Raw genomic sequence first — 17,823 nt, forward strand, 5'->3', positions numbered from 1 at the left:
TGCCAACTCCAAAAAATCCCTGGTGTGCGACTCCAGGGAGCGGCCCCTCTGCTCCAGACACAATAACTGGTCAGCGGGAAGGTCCATGTTGACAGAGGGGGGAGAAAAAAAAAGACAAACACCGCAAAAATAACTTCTGTTTTGGTCTGATCTTTTGTCACGTAACGTGAGTGTAAGGAGCGCACGACGAAGGAGAAATCTGATTCAAAGACTTAAAGGTGCAATAGGTGGACTTGGGAATGCTGACTTTAGCCTGCTAGCATTGAAAGCATACGATCCTACCCTCCCTGAAAATCACCGTCCAAAGCCACGCCTCCTCAAAAACAGAGACAACGTTATTGGATTACATTATGTGTCATTCACCGTTGAGAAAACTTTACAGTACAGTGAGGGGAGAAACAGAAGCGCTTGCTTGCATACATAAGTATCTAATTGTGAAATTATTCCCGTTCAGAAGAGGACATGTTGAAATAAAAAAAAGAATGCGCTGTATTTCAGATTTATTCATATGCGATTTCAGGACAGAGCGGCAACACAGTCGAATCTCACTGAATTATCTGCATAGGGCTAGACAGCGTTATATAGAACTGTACTGTCAAACCTGAAATGTAGATATTTGCCACTTGTTGTTGGTTCAGTTCAGTAGGAAAGTCGGTTCAGAAGGAAAGCCAGCCATTCTCGCTCTGTCTGCATAGTGTACGTGAAACGTGCCGACGACGTATAATGTCTGTGTGAACAGGCTACGCAGTGGCATGCAAACACATGTTGAACGACAGGGAACACATGGCGTTGTTTCATTCGGACCAAATGAAATTATTGAGAACGGAACAGAAAACTAATTCACAGGAACACAAAGTGTAATCCTGTGATTCTTAATACATAATATATCTAAATATATCTCCCTTTATATTTTAGGAAAGGTCTCGAATTAGGGGATTACCATATTTGGGGGTTCATGGCATCAAAAAGTTTAAAAACTCAAAATACAATTCGAAAATATGTTAACCCTCCATCTTTTATATTCATATTGTGTACTTCAAATTCCAGATCTAATTTTCAGGCCATTGTGCCACATTTATGATAGCCATTTAATGTTTTCCTCTCATCATTTGGCTGATGATACAGACCAGGGATGATCTTATTTGGGACAGCATAAGATCAAATCTTGTTGTTTTACCTCTGCAAGTCGAACTCCGCGGCTCATTTAAAGTGATTTAAAGGTCATATATCACACCTCAGAGGCCATTTCGGATAGGATTATCTCTGTGTAAATGTGACACACTTTGTTTGGATGATGCACCTGGGGGTTAATGCACATTTTGAGAATATTTGGCTGTTGTCATTCTCTGAACATTCTCTGCATTGTTGCAGGTAGTTGTTTGCTTGCTTCATTTCAGCAATAGAAGAATCATTCAGCTGTGGTTTATACCAGTGTTTCTAGCCATCTATCACAGGTTTAATGTTCACCATATACAAAATGAGGACAGTTTTCCAATGCATTTTTTTTTATCACAGACATAGTTGCTTTATTAAGTCGCAAGATGGTTCCAATCAACTTCCGATGATATGAAAAGATAGATGGTGGAGTAATATGAGAGACATGAAAGTACAACCAGTATGTCATGAACAATGGTAAAATATTTACTGTAATGGTCAATATAAAAAAACAGTCCACCATTCAGTTCTGTGATCAGACTCAACTATTGTAGAGCAAAGTAATAAGAAAAGATAATCAGACCTTTTTTATATACACAATTTTGTGTATTGTTGTGTGAACAAAATGTTTTAGATTGCAATTTTCAAGTATGTGATGCATTCTTACCATCACTATAGAGGAAATTAGTGTAAATTGTCGTCTTCAGCCGTCTCTTTCAGGATTAGAGCTGAGCAAGTCAGTTACAAGTTAAAGCAGTTAAAAACTGTCACTACGTTTATTATTTGAAGGTAACCTGCCTACTTAAAGTTGGCACAAATCTGATATTTTGATCAACTATTCAACTTTTCGTATCTATTGTGAGTAAAATGGCTTATCGAATGAGAACATATGTAAGGCAGGACTTGATTTTGTCCATTGAGAATTGATTGGATCATAGAAAGTGGCAGTTGCAAACTAAGTGTACATAAGGTTTGAGTACAGACGACAACGTTTCCAAAACTATCCCCGCTCACACGGATCCACAAAAACGACTAACAATGCTGTAAAGAAACTATACGCACCTATAAACTATAGCATGTGCATGACGTCACCGTTTTCACAAATTCACATTTTTGTAGTTTACATGGAGATGATATAGGTATAGTTTTAAAAATTTTCATTTCGAAACCCGTTTTCAAAAGTTTGCCTTTACAGGCCCCCAAAACTCAGTTGTCGTGTAAACAAATGGCCAATAAAAAGTTTTCAGATTTTAGTCGAACATTGCTTAGCTCGCGTATTGGAATGTACGTCATAGACAAGATGTCGCAGCAAGGAGTAGAGGACTCTAACATGTTTGACTGAATATTACGAGGGCACATATTTGTGAAAAAAAAGTTTATAATAAGCACTGCAACAATCTATGATTTGTTACCTCCATATTAATGCAATAATCTATAGATAAAAACACACAAAAGAAATTCTGAAATGTTCTGAATTTACCTGGCTACATGGTTGATGACAGGCGAGAAGTTGGTGGGACCGAAGAGCTGAACAGACTTTAGACTCTGGTAATACGCTTCCATGACTCCATCAATGCCATTGCAATATGGATTCTGAGGGTTTCCATTCTTTAGGAACATAGAAAATAAAATATTGCAAAATCAAATAAGGGTAGACATGGCCTCTTTCAACATTTGCTGTAGATATGATAACTCACAATGGAAAGTCCACATTTTAGAGACATAAATAGATGTCTTCATTCTTTGAAGAAAATGTAAGTGCCACTTGAATGGTGTTATGTGGTTGTTATGAGGTTATGAGTGGTTTTTAGTGCATTGCAATTTGATTGTTGATTGATTCCCAAGTCAAAACTACCTCCTATTCTCTATAATATTCTGGTCTCTAGATATGACTCAGGTTCATCTTTCAATGTAAGTCTACAGATTTTTTTTTTTTGTGCCAGTTTCACCATTCATCAATTGTTCTATAACTTTCTGACTGCACAAAAGCATTCAGTTCACTCTCTCTAAAACAAAAATAACTAATGGTATCATGTAACATATAACTCGTGTCGTTCCATGAGAGTTTTATTTCTAGGATGGAGTAAAAAGAAAGTACGAGAGATATACTGAGATGTTTTGGATTGGAGTAGAGGCAAGAAGGGATCTGTCAAGTGTATATGTCTAAAACCCTGTTCTGAAATTGAAAGCTTTGTGAAAACTTCTGTCTGTAGACAACGCATAGTGAGAGAACATTCAGAAACATTGATATCAAAAACTTGTGTCTGCATATCAAACCTGCATTTTAGTGCGTAAAGCTATCGCTCCAGGACAGGTGTTTTAAGAGTTGCTTACCAAGGCAAACTCATGGGATATTCTCCCATCAGGAGGCAGTTTGGCTCCGAAGCCCAGTGCAGGGAACATCTTGTCGCTGTCATAGTCCTGTATGATCTCCCCCACAGCTTTAAGTGCCATGGCGTAGGCGTTGAGCTGATAGGGACTCATGTAATGAAGGGAAGTGGGCTGGGCTGGGTTGCCTGGGAACCGTGTGAAAGAAAATGTGTACTTTTAGTTCAACTTAAGTACTTGACTGGGAAAGCTTGGCAAAACACATCATATAAAGCCTATAATGCTATAAAACAATTCATATTCTAATTTTCAATTGTCGTTTATTTTTTTACAATATGTGATAACCACGATTAACCACAATAAAAACATATACATATTCATAGCTAAATTATTGAAGAGTATAATACAGTATAACCCGAATAATTAATGCATAATACTCTCTAAAAGCATAAAAATGTGTATATATGATGTAATTTAACAATGTTTACAGTTATTTAACTAATCATAAGGTTTATTCAAAAACATTATAAAACCATGAAATGTTTTGAATATGAAATGTTTAATGTACTGTGTGTGTGTATATACATTGAACTTTGAGAGGCTGATATTATGAATCCAGAGGCAAAAAAAAGCTAGTGATGTATAAAAATAGATTTGCCAAGGATGGCCCTGTAATTCAGATGGTTTTGTGGTATTCCCTTTGAATCTGCAAATTAATTTAAAAGGCAGGCCGTTCTATATAATCACACAGATCAGAGCTCTTATCGCATTAAATCTCAATCATTATGATAGAGGACAGCTATTACTGGCTCTTTTTCATGCCTCATCTGCATACATTTCAATAATTTCAAACAGCCTTCTGATGGAGACGGCACTCACCGTTAGAAGCTGTGAAATCAATCGCCACTGTGAAATTAATCTGAGTCCTGCACAACAAAGAGACAAAGAAAGGTAATGGTTATTTTAGTCATGCTTCAATCTTGTGAACATTACGTAAATTCATTAAGTGGATATGGTTATAAATACAGCCTCTTTAGGAGCTTATAATGAGGATTAATTGAGCTGTCATTGAGATAGACTCTTAAATGCAAATGTAAAAGATTGTGTTTAAATATGTCAATGTGAACCATAAAAATTATGTAAAAGGTCATGCTCTGATGTACAAGACATTTGTGCATTGTGTACCATATTTTCCAGATTTTTATTATCTGCAACTTATATTCCAACTTATATTCCAAAGCAATATAATGCAATGAATGTGAAGCATGCATAACACATACAAATCGCACACATATTAATATGGACGTAAAGCACATTTCTCACTTTTCAGTATCAATTTAAATACATTTCTTTAGGACTGGGGTTTGGGGGAGGGGGGGGGGTGGGTGGGTGGGTGTCTACTGAGTCTGAGATGTATGGTTTTTCAAAGATATTAAGGCATCAGAAATTAGTGGTTGTTATATGCATGTGTAACCGGTCCTACTTGACCCGCTCCAAGCGGGATCTGAACCACTGTCTCCGGCGTGGGAGGTGGGCGCGCTAACAAGGTGCTAACTACAACCTCTATCGTCAGTCACTAGCGCGCCTCTTGAGGCCAGTGGAGTGAGGTTTACACACACAGCTCTTACTGGCCTACGTCAGTTAAACTCACCCCCTAAACCTCACTCCCATCCGGGTCACGGCACCAAATGTAACTGGTCCTACTCAACTCGAACAGACATCAGGGAGGTGGGAGCGCTAACAAGGACACTAAAGACCGCAGCCACAAGCGTCAGTCGCTAGCACGCCTCTTGAGGCCAGGGGAGTGAGGTTTAAACACACAGCACTTACTGACCTACGTCCGTTACACATGTATGTTTTCTCTTGTTTGTTCTTTTAACATTGCATCGGGAGAATAGATATGCAGGATACATTGATCGGGGATGGGTGTATGTTTGCTGGGACATTGAGACAAGCAAACTAATGGTGTAAGTACAGATCTGTCTCCTCTCATTAGACTACTCTCATTACTGAGGTTACAGCTGCACACACACACACACACACAAACATCACCGAAACTAGAAATAAACAAAATGTATGTGCAAAAGTGTGTATCGTCTTATCCCCCTGATAATTAAGCATCCCAGTATGCCTAAAACTAACCACAAACAACATTACTTTCTTACATATCAACAAAAATGGTCAAGTAAACACGAAGTCCCCAGGCTGGAACTAGTTTGCCTGTAGAAGCTGTAGTAACATGTTTCTTGGACAGATATAATATGACTTTCATATAACAAGAAAAGAAAAGTATGTATTACAGAACAAAATGAAGCTTTCCTGTAGCTCAAACAGTAGAGCGTTGGCGCTTGCAACGCTCAGGTCATGGGTTTGATTCCCAGGGAAAGCAAGAGTTGATAAGAATGTAAATTTATACCTTGAAAAGCAATGTAAGTCGCTTTGGATAAAAGCGTCTGCCAAAAATAAATGCATAAATGTAAATGCCCCTCAAACTCCCACTCAAATGTCTCTTGAGAAGAACCAAACAGCATTTGAAGGTATTTTAGGCACATTTTTATCTTTTATATATATATATATATATATATATATATATATATATATACACAGTATATAGTCACCACAATATTCAACAACATATTCAATGGGGTACAAAACAATTATGTGCACCATCAATTATCATTTTGTATGAACTATTCCTTTTAAGCATTGCTGTCTATGTATCGTGTTTCAAATCAGTCACTCATGAGGGTACATAACTGGTTAGGAAGCTGCCTTAAAAGGTAGCTGCCTAAGAAAGAAATTGGACAGTGATACCCTAGTGATTTCACAGATGAGATGAGCATGAGGCAGCTGAGTAAAGATATCCCACCATTACTCACATTCAGTTGAGACTGAGCCAGTCATACCATCTGTTAGGATAATGCTCACAGCTCTCAGAAAACATGTTTGTGACACAAAACACACCCAGTGTGTCATACAGACATATTAATTGTTGCATAAAATGTTCATATTCATTAATGATTCCTGTTTCTCATGGGATGTTGATTGGTTGGCTTCATTAATTCATACATTCATCCTGCCAGTCATTTTCAAAGAAGACTGTTCATGTTACTAATACAGCCTCAAAAGGCCCCAAACTAGTACAGATGCTAATGGATATTACTAGCCACGACTCAACTTGTGAATGCAGAGAGGAAAGAATCTATATTAGAGACATAAGAGTGAAAGCATCACTACCATCTGCAGGTGAAATTCTTAGGTTCATCTATGTTTCATATGTGGAGATTCTCCAAATATCACACAGAACCCTCTGACTGTATGGAAGGGATCAAAGTGATGTAGATGGGCAAGCCATGCAATGCCAAAATAAAGGCTAATAATGTCTGAATATAAACAAAAGAATAATGAAGATTAGATCAGAAGTGTGAAAGGTTTGTCGAATGAGAACAATAGAAACATGAATGGGGCAGTTCGCCTCGCCAGACCTTAGACAATAGAGTGCAAGTGGGTGTTTAAAGGGAAATAAAATATATTATTATTATCTTCTCAGCCTTCTCTAAAAACTCACATGACATGGTCTTAGAAAATGTTTTAGAACATTCATTCATTCATCAGATTTGAAAAGAAGCATGAGCAAAAAATGTCTTAGGCAATTATTTTAGGAAGATAACAGATAAATGTTGGCGATGTGACACAATTGAGAGTTCCATTGCAGGCAAGAATCTTGATTGATTCTGGCAGAAACTGACAGCTCTTGAGCAGAGGTGAACATGACCGTATTTCCAGAGGTTTTACACAAACTGAACAGCTACATTCTTGGTGCACTGGAGGGGACATCTGCCGTTAGTCTAGTTATGAAATTACTAGAACTTAAACAAGGAGCTGAGCACAGTTGGGGTCCAGGGAAGGGTCTGATATTATGATTAATGACTTGAACAAGACAGTTGCTGCAATGTTGTCCACGGGTGGCTTCTACAGTTTAACACACCTGTGGGTGACATGTTGTGGCTGGAAGGAGTTTTGTCAAGACTGAGATTGACGAATAATCCTCAAAGTCTATATGTCAGAGGATGCAATGTTCTTTGAGAAAACAAATGTAGACAAAAAAGTGTGATAAAATGTACACCTCTATGTGATCAGCAAAGCAATGAGAAGAGTGAAGAAGAGTGATGTGATGCAGGAACAAACAAAAAAGGGGTCCAACACTGAGCCCTGTGGGACACCAGCTCATTCCTGCACTTGGAGATCTAGCTTCCTGCAGAGTTTAGAACTCTAATCAAACACACATGAACCAGATAATCAAGGTTTTAGGGTTCATTACAAATTACAGACAGGTGTGTCAGAGCAGGGTTCTGAAGGAAAATCATCTGCAGATCTCACAGAGCAGATTTAAACACCCCTGGTTAGGTACTTGATAAAAAGGGCAAATCAAATGAAGCCTGTGTGACAGGCTTTTAATGTTTAAGTGATATGTATTCATTACTATTTAAACAGTTACAGAATGAGAAGTCTTAATCGTTGTAACACATTCTCTTGGGACTCCTGACACAGTCCTGTCAGTCTAGACTATGGATACAGACCAAAAGTTTCTCAATAGAGTGCTCCAAAATCAAACATCAAAACCTACCAAAAATACTTGTATGAACAGTTCTGCAAATGTTTGTTTTCTCTCAGATAGCCAGAGTTGATCATGGTGCACTAGCCATATCAATGAGGAAGTCATTCACAGAATACATCACATCATAACACCAGGCTTACTCATTCAAAACCTCATATTTCATTCTGCTGTAACCCCCTGGGATTTCATGTCCCAATTTGCTTCCCGAAGAGAGCTGAAAACCAATCTGTATCTATGTCAGTGGTACCTGACCACCAATTCATAGTGAAATCAAAAGTCAGAAGAGAGAAAGGCATTCATTAGGAGGTCAAAGGGGAAAAGATCATGCCCATGAGCTCCCATAATACCACATATATTCCACCCAATAGGGGATGACTTACAGTACAATATGCTGCCACAAAGCTCTTAGTTATTACTAAGAGATTTGTGGCAGCAGCATACCTGCTATCTTAGTGTGTTTGTAATGGGGGCGGTTACTGTGAATGCAGGTGCGAAACTCAGTGTCTGAGAAAATGAGAGTTGGAAGATGAGGGCTGCCTCTGCCACAGATGGGACTCAGATGTTCAGAGAAAATCCACAAGAATATCAGGTTTCATTATTTGACTAAATCCCAAAGACACCTGCTTCTAGGAATGTGGGTAAAGATGAACAGTATGGGTGTGAGTAAAAGGAAATGAAGTCTTATGGATATCAGCCACTTCATATACTGCATTATTAAAATGTTTCCATGATATAAACATAAGGAATCGTCAAAAGTGAAAAACAGTACAGTGATATAACAGCTGGATTATTCCTACAGTGCAGTACATTTTCATGTCCCTATCATATACTCAACATTTAATCTTAATAAATTGGATAAAACAATAAACTATTGACATGATGTTGCCCTGTCCATGGTGTGCTTGAATTTGAAAAACTGTCCAAGAACCTCACCAATTTATTAAGACATATTCCAGGTGTTCCTTAATTTTGATTATTTGTAATTGGTAATCAGTTTATAGTTTTCATTTGTCCTCAATAACATTCGTCCTTTATACATTGTTTAAAAAATTTAACTGTCTAGTTGTGTCTTCTTGTTGTGATGTCTTAATTACATTATCTCAAAAAGGCATAATTTTGTAGAAACAATTGTAAAAAATTGAAACCTAATAAATTATGTTGCAAAACCTTTTTTTCCTGTGGTGTAGAAAATGTTTTTGTTTTTTTTGTTTTGTGGTAGGGCCAGAAAAAAAAAAGGTTAAGAGATATAAATTATGAATTACTGGCCTGACCATGCCTGCAAAAAACATTCTTGTTGTTGAGCCCAGACAAAGATGGATTAAAGTAGACAAAAGCCATCACATTGGGACAGCTTTCTTTTGGTCTGAAAGAATGATTAATAAAAGTTGAGTTTTTGTTCTTTTTCCAAGGTCTCATGAAAGCTGATGAGGTGCTCTGTATGCATGAGCCGGTGGCTGGAGAAATGTCTTGTGACATAAGCACGGGAGACGACAGATGTTGTTGACTAGAGGTGAGGGGACACTGTCCATCTGGAGACAAGACTTCAGGAGATGAAGCAATTTAGTCAATACTGCATTACCTAACTACAATATACATCTGAAAAGTCACATATGCTAGATATGTCCACATATATGTGTCTGAATTTATTTTCTTTCATAATGAGCTCATGAGTGTTACATCTTTCTTAACTCTGACCTAAACCAACTGCTGCACAGGAGTTAGCAAAAAAAAAAAAAAAAAATGATGATGATGATGATGATGATGTCATAATTGGACGATTTCTCACAGATTCAGGATGTTTTAACCACCTCTTAAGTCAGCATGAAATCAAAATTGAAAAATGTAAGTTTCTTTCTTAATACACAATTCTGGCCTTATTGTAAACGAATTATGTTTGGACATTGTTCTAATAGTATTTGTGTTTGTACTCTTTTTCCAAATTATAACACCTACTTCTAAAACAACATTCCTATTCCGCTGATGTCACCTAGGCCCTCGTTCCTTTGTATAGCGTTAACCAATACCAAAATAGCTATTTACGCATTGTTTTAGCTGACATTTGGCTCCATTCTCGTAAAGAACGTCCACTTTTCATGATCCAATCAATTCCAAAGGGGCTTTCGCACAGGAGGAAACTTTTCATAGTTCCTAGAACTATTGGCGGAAGTACCCGGATTTTGTCGTGTTCTCACCGCAGGAACTAGGAATGATTTTAGTTCTAGGAACTCCTTTTGGAGGAACTAACTTAGCTCCTACTTCACAGTAGGGTCTAAACCAGCACGATAGGAACTACCAGTGACTTTAGTGTTCGCTGATTGGCCAAACGCACATGAAACACCAGCACCCGCCATTTAAAAAAAAGCTGTGTAAACACACAGATTAAAGCCTATATATTTACTCCTGAAACTAACTCTACGAACATGGAAAACAGTGATAGATGATTATGTATTTCTGCTCAGCTAGCAACATTGGACATCAACCACACGGCATACGCTAATGCCTTTTATATATAGTCTTTCTATGTATAACAGTTCTATCTAATAACGTATTAGACAGGATTGTTAGACAGACAGTAAACTAATGAACACGGAGACTGGGTGCTCAGGCTTAGGCATTCTCAGCGCCGTCAAAATAAAAGTCTGCCGCACCGTCAAAATAAAAGTCACAACAACAAGTGCGGTTTATGTCACTTAGGAGTTCCTACTGGCGATGCGAATGCAATCAGGAAAATGTTCCTAAGGCAACCATTAGTTCTCAGGGAAAGACCCTGGTGGCTAGTTCCTATAACTAAGTTCCTTGAACTACCCGGTGCGAAAGCCCCTCAAATGGATAAAATCAAGTCCAACTTCATTTTTTTCTCACTGAATATCCTGATTCGCTCCAGCCTGGATGCCAGTCAAACTTAGCCCCGCCCACAACATTTGAGGTCAGGAAGTTCGGTCTGGACTTGATCCGTTGTGGTGCAATTATGCTCGAACCAGAGCTGTTCGGAATCAAATTGTCAGGGCGGGCTTTATACGATGATGGACAAATGATCAACAGTAACGTAATCATCCAAGTCACCAAAGAGCGCTTGGGTTGAGAGGGGCTGAATTCGTTTACAACAAAGATGACTGCCGCTGGAGAATTGAGATTTCACGAGTTCACACTTACAAATAAATCAGATAGAATAAATGCGTATTTGGCGTGCTGTCTGAGGAGAGGGCTCCGGGCTCGGTATTCGGCCCGAACCCAAAGTACTCCCCCCGTATTCTTGGCTGTGGAAGAACAAGCCAAGAGTTAGTGGAGGGATGCTGAAAACTGTCAAGGAATGTTAGGTGAGTTGACAGAGTGAATATATGCTTTCTCTCATGCTGATAGGGTAGACATGGTAATTGTTTGATGACAAGTTGATTGGATTGATTATTTGAACGTACTCCTCCCGAACTTTGTTTATGAAACATCATGTGTAGATTCCGCCATCGCGTCTAATATTATAGAAGATATCGACAGCGACAGAGAACCGCGATTAAGGCATTTGTCGATCGGAAAGATGAATGAAGAACATACGTCACTTACTCCGTTGCTCTGATTGGTTGTAGGTCTATCCAATTGAGTGCAGAGGCATTTTCTTTCCTGGTTCGGTTGAAATATGCCCCATAATCACAGCCCAATGGAGCAGTATCAGACTCATATTCTGACTAGAATATGAGTATGATGACGTCAGGCTAGATTCGCTCACAAATATGGAAGTGAAATGGGTTGACATTCTCTTTGCTCTATATTCCCATCATATATTCTGGTTAGGTTAGTCTTATTTTGTAGCATGTGAGAGCTAATTAGTTGTTAAGCTAACAGATGGAATACTGATGACAGTAACATCGAATCAATTCTGCCAATTGAAATCCCAATTCATTAGATTAAAGTAAATAACGGCCAAGTTGACATGCAACAGCGTAAAATAATTCATGAATCGTAAATCCGTCGAGCTTTTCCCTCTGATGTAAAAAGACAGCTGTTAGCATGGCTCAATCCAGGGAGCAAAATCGTCAACCAAACACACTAACGTGGCTGACAACAGCTGTCCTTTGAGATAACTCCACACACCGAGTTGTAATTTAGGACTGCAGATGCTTGCAGAGTTCTTCTCCTTGAGGGCTCCCTAATACCAATTAACTGATTGGATTGTTCTTCATCACAGTGGCTGTCTCTCTAGTGCGCTGTGCTCTTCATCTCCTGCAGCTAATGAGGTACACTCTAGACTAGTGTCAATCACTGCTCAGGGACGCCACAAATGAACAGATGACAGAGAGATGGCGATGAGAGAGATAAGAGGAGAAAAGAGTGAGAAGATAAGGGAGAAACACTAGGGGCCGGCACAATGCGGCGCCAGAGTTTTTTGCTAGTTTCAGCCTGACGCAGTTTTCATTTTCATGTCCTGTGCCACGTTGTTTAAATAGCAAATTCATTTGTGCCCATTTGTGCACCCATGTGCGTGCTGGTCTGAAAACGAGGTGTGTTCAGGCACATTGTTGGCACATTGCTGTTTTGAGGCAACTGAAATAGACAGTCTATTTCAGTTGCCTCAAAATAGCAATGCAATTTTTTCTTTATTTATTTAAAGAGCTCATTAGTAAGGTGCACCTATAGGCGAGTTCACAACGCATGTATACTTTGTCCCGTAGATGGTCTGTTCGCACGCTTTAACCTCGCTCACGAGCAGATCCATTTCCTTGCTAGAGAAGCGTTCAGTTTTTCCGCTTGCAAATTCCACCATCTAAATAGCTAATCCGCCATGGCGCGAGCACAACTGGCTTTTAAAAGGAATGGGAGATGAGACTCTGATTGGTTTATTGCACGTTACACCCAAAACACACCCATTACTCATTAAGAGAATAGGGACAACTCTTTTAGACCATGTGCGCCGACCATTTTTCCCGTCGTTAAACTAGCAAAAGTGGATACGGACACGCCCAAAGTGCGCCGTGCGCTTTAGACCATGCGCTTAGATCGTTAAAATAGGGCCCTAGCTGTTTATCACAGTAAAGCATTCAGTCAGCCTAATAGCAGGTCAAATAATGGCCAATTAAAATACAGTGGATATAAAAAGTCTACATAAATAAATGAAATAAATATTTAACTAAGCCATCTTGAGTAATTGAATTTAAATGTAAAAATTATTATTACATTATTAATTCATTTTAAATGTTATATCCAGTTTAATAAAAAAAGAGCTTCGATGATTATGTTTAAAAAAAAAAAAAAAAAAATTCTCCAAACCGCTTTATCCTCTGCAGGGTTGCGGAAAAATGTTATAAATTTAAAAATTGATATAGATATGATAAACAATATCACATAAGCAGGTTGTTGGGCATGACACAATGCCAAATAATTATAGCGCATTACTGTTTTTACAGGCAGTTTGCAGTTGCCAAGCAACTTGGGGCATTATTATATAGAATTCAGTTGATATACAGTACGGTCATAGGTGTGCACAGTGTATATGAGTGTCTTTACAAAGGTTTCAAATGCATTTCTCACAACTAGATCAGAGAGCTGGAAAAATATTTAAAAAATATAATATAACTCTTGTAAAACTTTTCTAACTACCTTTAAATCTCAACTTGGTATTGAGCAAGCAAGGTAAATGTACCAACTTTTTCAGTAAGTGTGTTTACTGAAAAATACTTAGAGTATTTTGCTGTGGGCTACAGCATAAATACTGTCATGCAGAATTACACTAACAGTGTTTCAAACTGCAACAGCCAACAGGTGCAGAGAAGCTTTTATCACGGCAGAGGAAAAATGTGCATAAATAGGGGAACGGAAAACGTGGCTGCCATTACGTAATGTGAGAGAGTTCTCGACAAAATCCATTTACAGCCCTACACAACTTTCCACTCTAGCCGTTCACACAATGACATGCACCGAAAAACAGCAGCCATTACCGCCAAGAAACATCGCTTTGGGAGTTGTCTTTTGAAAATAAGATTAAATATATAAATGCACCTACTGTATGTGAACTTGCATGTGCATGTCTGTCTATTTACTCGCTTAAAGGAATAGTTTAGCCAAAACATGTGGTTTACATGTGGTTGTTTCTGGGAATGAAACACAAAATGAGATATTTTTGAAGAATCTTTACACAGTTGTGACCATGACAGAAAAACTCTAGAAGCACTATTAAAAGAATGATAAAAGTAGTTTGTGGCGCGCCACACTGGTCTCGAGTCCCACGGAAGAGCTCCGGAAGGATAAAAAGAGGGGTGACGACAGTGGAAGATGAGGGAGGACCAGACCTGGACTTTATGTCATTGTTTTGTTTTAGGGGCTGATAACATGACACCATTTTCAACTAAAAATGTAAAACGTTTTATGCGTTTTGGCCGTTCATTTACACGACAACGGTGTTTTGGGTGAAAACGCAAACTTTTGAAAACGTGTTTCAAAGTCCAGGTTTTTGAAAATGGTCAATAAAAACGCTAATCTCTGTAGACGATGTCGTAACGCACATGCGTATTACGTGTTCAGTCTATAGTGTTTCGTCGCCATCTAATGGCCTGGCAGCAGAATACAGCGTTTTTAGCCGTTTTCGCGGATCCGTGTGAATGGGGATCGATTTGGTAATGGTGTCATCTGTACGCAGAAAACTTCTCCGTTTTAAGCATATAGTTGTCGCGTAAACATACCCTTAGTTTATGCGGCAGTCATCCGTAAGCTTTACTTTTGCTTTGTTTTTTATGTTTATATTTTTTATTAAAGTTATGTTGAAATTTTGCCAGTTCCTGCCTCGTTCTTCCCTGAGCCTTCAACATCGTTACATAGTTCATTTACGAAGTCTTCAAAAATATATCAGAAATATAGGCCAAAAAGCTCACAGGATTTTATTGTTTATTGTTTATTGGCTCACAGGATTTTATTTATTATAATATTACTCATTTGTTTGAAATGTAGGAGTCAACCGCAAGACACTTATTTTTTGTCCTATCTATTTATTTATTAAAAATGTAATTCAGACATAGCGTGACTTCAATACACCTCTTCTTTGATGCACATTTTTTAATAGTAATTTGATATTTTTGGGGGACATGAAGTAAAATGTCAGGGTGAAAGAACCAATGTCAAAATACTGAAAGAATGAAATGACTTAAAAGTCAACCTTATTAAGCCTTTTGGCATAGTAATTTATTGTTATTTCTTAAAAAAAAAAATGGTTAAACAAAACTGCTCTTTTGCATATTAATATTTGAAAAATGTTTGTCAGACATTTTTCAAAACCTCATAAAACCAACATGGATACAAAGAGTACATTTCTAATCACTTGGCAAAAGGGGTTTGGCTCCTTTTAAAAAGTTTAGCTTTTTTTTTGTCATTGACACTGATGTCATTATTCCCTGATTATCTTCACCTCTAATGAAGCTTGCGTGTGAGGAATAAAAAAAAGTGCATTGGGTTCGGTTACTACACATGAAAGACCCAACATTTTACCAGCTTATGGCTTTGGAACATCATAATTATAATTAATAACACAATTTGCATTGTTGGATAAACTATCCCATTCAGCCATCATTATCCATTAGCGATCGAGTTCTTCGTTCTATGATTTCTGCTTTGCAATTGGATGAAATCAATAAATGATGAGCTGTACATTCCAGTACAGTAACAGCAAGTGTAAGAGACTCATGCAGACTGCAGACAAATTCATCTCAAGCGCACTGACCTTTCACCACAACATCTCAGACTAAAAGGAAGGAGTAGCCATTAAAATGGACGTCTGGTGGTGTCGTGTCAGAGCAGAGGTGACCGCAGCCACCATAATGAAAAGCGTCGCTCAGTGTGGGCGTGCGATCTGCCATGCATGGATGAACCCTGCCTACCCCTCGCATTTAATCGCACACACCTGCGCTAAGAATAGCAACCCAACCTCATCTATCATCTACCATGAATGGACTTGATCACTCATGGTGCCCGGCTTGAAGTCTGTCATCTGTATTGCCAGTGTAATTGCCAAGAAGGACTTCAAGAACCAGTCGAGACCTGCTGTTGAGGACGCAGGCTACGTTCTGGGCTTGACCACTGGTAATGTAAGAATTTAAATGCACCAAGTCAACTTTCCGTTCCATGATGTGTTGTCTGTTGGGGATTGTAAAAGAAGAGAAGTGTTTGCAAATGAGCGAAACGTCACTTACCCGCCTTTGATGTAGTCCAGGAAGGTGACTTCAATATCAACGAGAAACGAGAGCAGTGTCACCTGGAAACATGAAGTCGGGAAATATGATTCTGTGTGCTGTCATGTCGTTATATCAACGGTTGACTGATTCTTTTGAGCGATTTTGATTTAAATAAAGAGACTGGCTCAAGCATACACAAGAAAACACTTGTGAAGCTACAAACTAGACAGAATTCAATGCACAGATGTTATATAAAATAGATTGACAAATGTTGAAAGTGTCATCTAAAGTGTAAATTATATCGTGATATATATCGTTATTTTGAAATAAATTTACACATGCTGTGATATAACATTTTTGGTAACACGTTACAATAAGGTTTATTAGTTAACAATGTATTAACTAACATGAACTAACAAAAGTGTTACCACATGTTGTATCATATTTTTTTGTCCTATTTTTGTCAGCAGCAATGTTACTTGTAGTTTCTCTCTAACTCAGAAAAATCAATCATCAAAAACAAAATCATACACTAGCAAGAAAGCAACATGAAAAATGTTTGCTTACGGTTCCAGAGTTGAGATACTTTTTCTTCTTGCCTTTCTTCTTAAGGTTTATGACCTATGGAGAGAAAATTAATGAATGTCATCGCTTAAGGTAATAATAATTTGTATATTGGAATTTGGAATAATGGAATTTGTATAAGACTATAAACGCTACATAATTTAGATGCATGGACTGTATTTATATGACAGCCCTTCTACACACAGTCCAAGTTAAATTAAAACTATGGGCCCTATCTTACACCCGGCGCAATGCAAATGCAATGCAAGTGTTTTTTGCTAGTTTCAGTCCGACGCAGTTATCATTTTCACGTCCTGCGCCACGTTGTTTAAATAGCAAATGCATTTGCGCTCATGGGCGTGCCGGTCTGAAAACGAGGTGTGTTCTGGCGCATTGTTGGCACGTTGCTATTTTGAGGCAACCGAAATAGACTGTGCCATTGACCAATTGAAACCTGGTCTAAAGTCAGTCGCAATATACAGTATATATATTTTTTTTTGTTATTTAATGAGCGTGTTAGTAATGTGCGCCTATAGGCGGGTCCACAACGCGCGTACACTCTGCTTATTAAACACACAGGGACGCACAGCAGCACACAAACATGCCAAATATTTAAAATAAAAGGATTACAATGTAAAAGATTATTATTGTGTACATAAAGATAAGGTGGAATCCGGCTTGTCCGCACTTTTACCTTGCACACGAGCAGATCTGTTTGTGCTTTGGAGACGGCGTTGGTCTTTCCACTATCAAATTCCGTCATTTAAATAGCAAATCTGCCATGGTGCGAGCGCAACTGGCATTTAAAGGAAATGGGAGATGAGACTCTGATTGGTTTAACGCACGTAAATCCCAAAACACACCCATTACTCATTAAGAGAATAGGGACAACCCTTTTAGACCATGCGCCGGGCGTGCTGACCATTTTTCCCGTCGTTAAACTAGCAAAAGTGGATTCGGACACGCCCTAAGTGCACTTGCGCCGTGCGCTTTAGACCATGCACTTAG

The 17,823-nt window shown here is 38.4% G+C and overlaps 1 protein-coding gene across 1 annotated transcript in view; it reads right to left on the reverse strand.

Annotated features, from left to right (window-relative positions):
• Positions 1 to 17,823, reverse strand: part of LOC311081015 (copine-8) — a 138,321-nt gene that overhangs the window by 16,575 nt on the left and 103,923 nt on the right. The window contains exons 12-16 of the mRNA XM_084111354.1: positions 16,819 to 16,872; positions 16,270 to 16,331; positions 4,363 to 4,409; positions 3,490 to 3,671; positions 2,636 to 2,763 (exon numbers count right to left, since the gene is read on the reverse strand). Of these exons, the coding sequence (XP_083967480.1) occupies positions 2,636 to 2,763; positions 3,490 to 3,671; positions 4,363 to 4,409; positions 16,270 to 16,331; positions 16,819 to 16,872 (473 nt within the window). The remainder of the gene's footprint in view (positions 1 to 2,635; positions 2,764 to 3,489; positions 3,672 to 4,362; positions 4,410 to 16,269; positions 16,332 to 16,818; positions 16,873 to 17,823) is intronic.

The sequence above is a fragment of the Abramis brama genome (genome assembly GCF_963993115.1).
Source record: "Abramis brama genome assembly, chromosome: 4".
NCBI lineage: Eukaryota > Metazoa > Chordata > Actinopteri > Cypriniformes > Leuciscidae > Abramis > Abramis brama.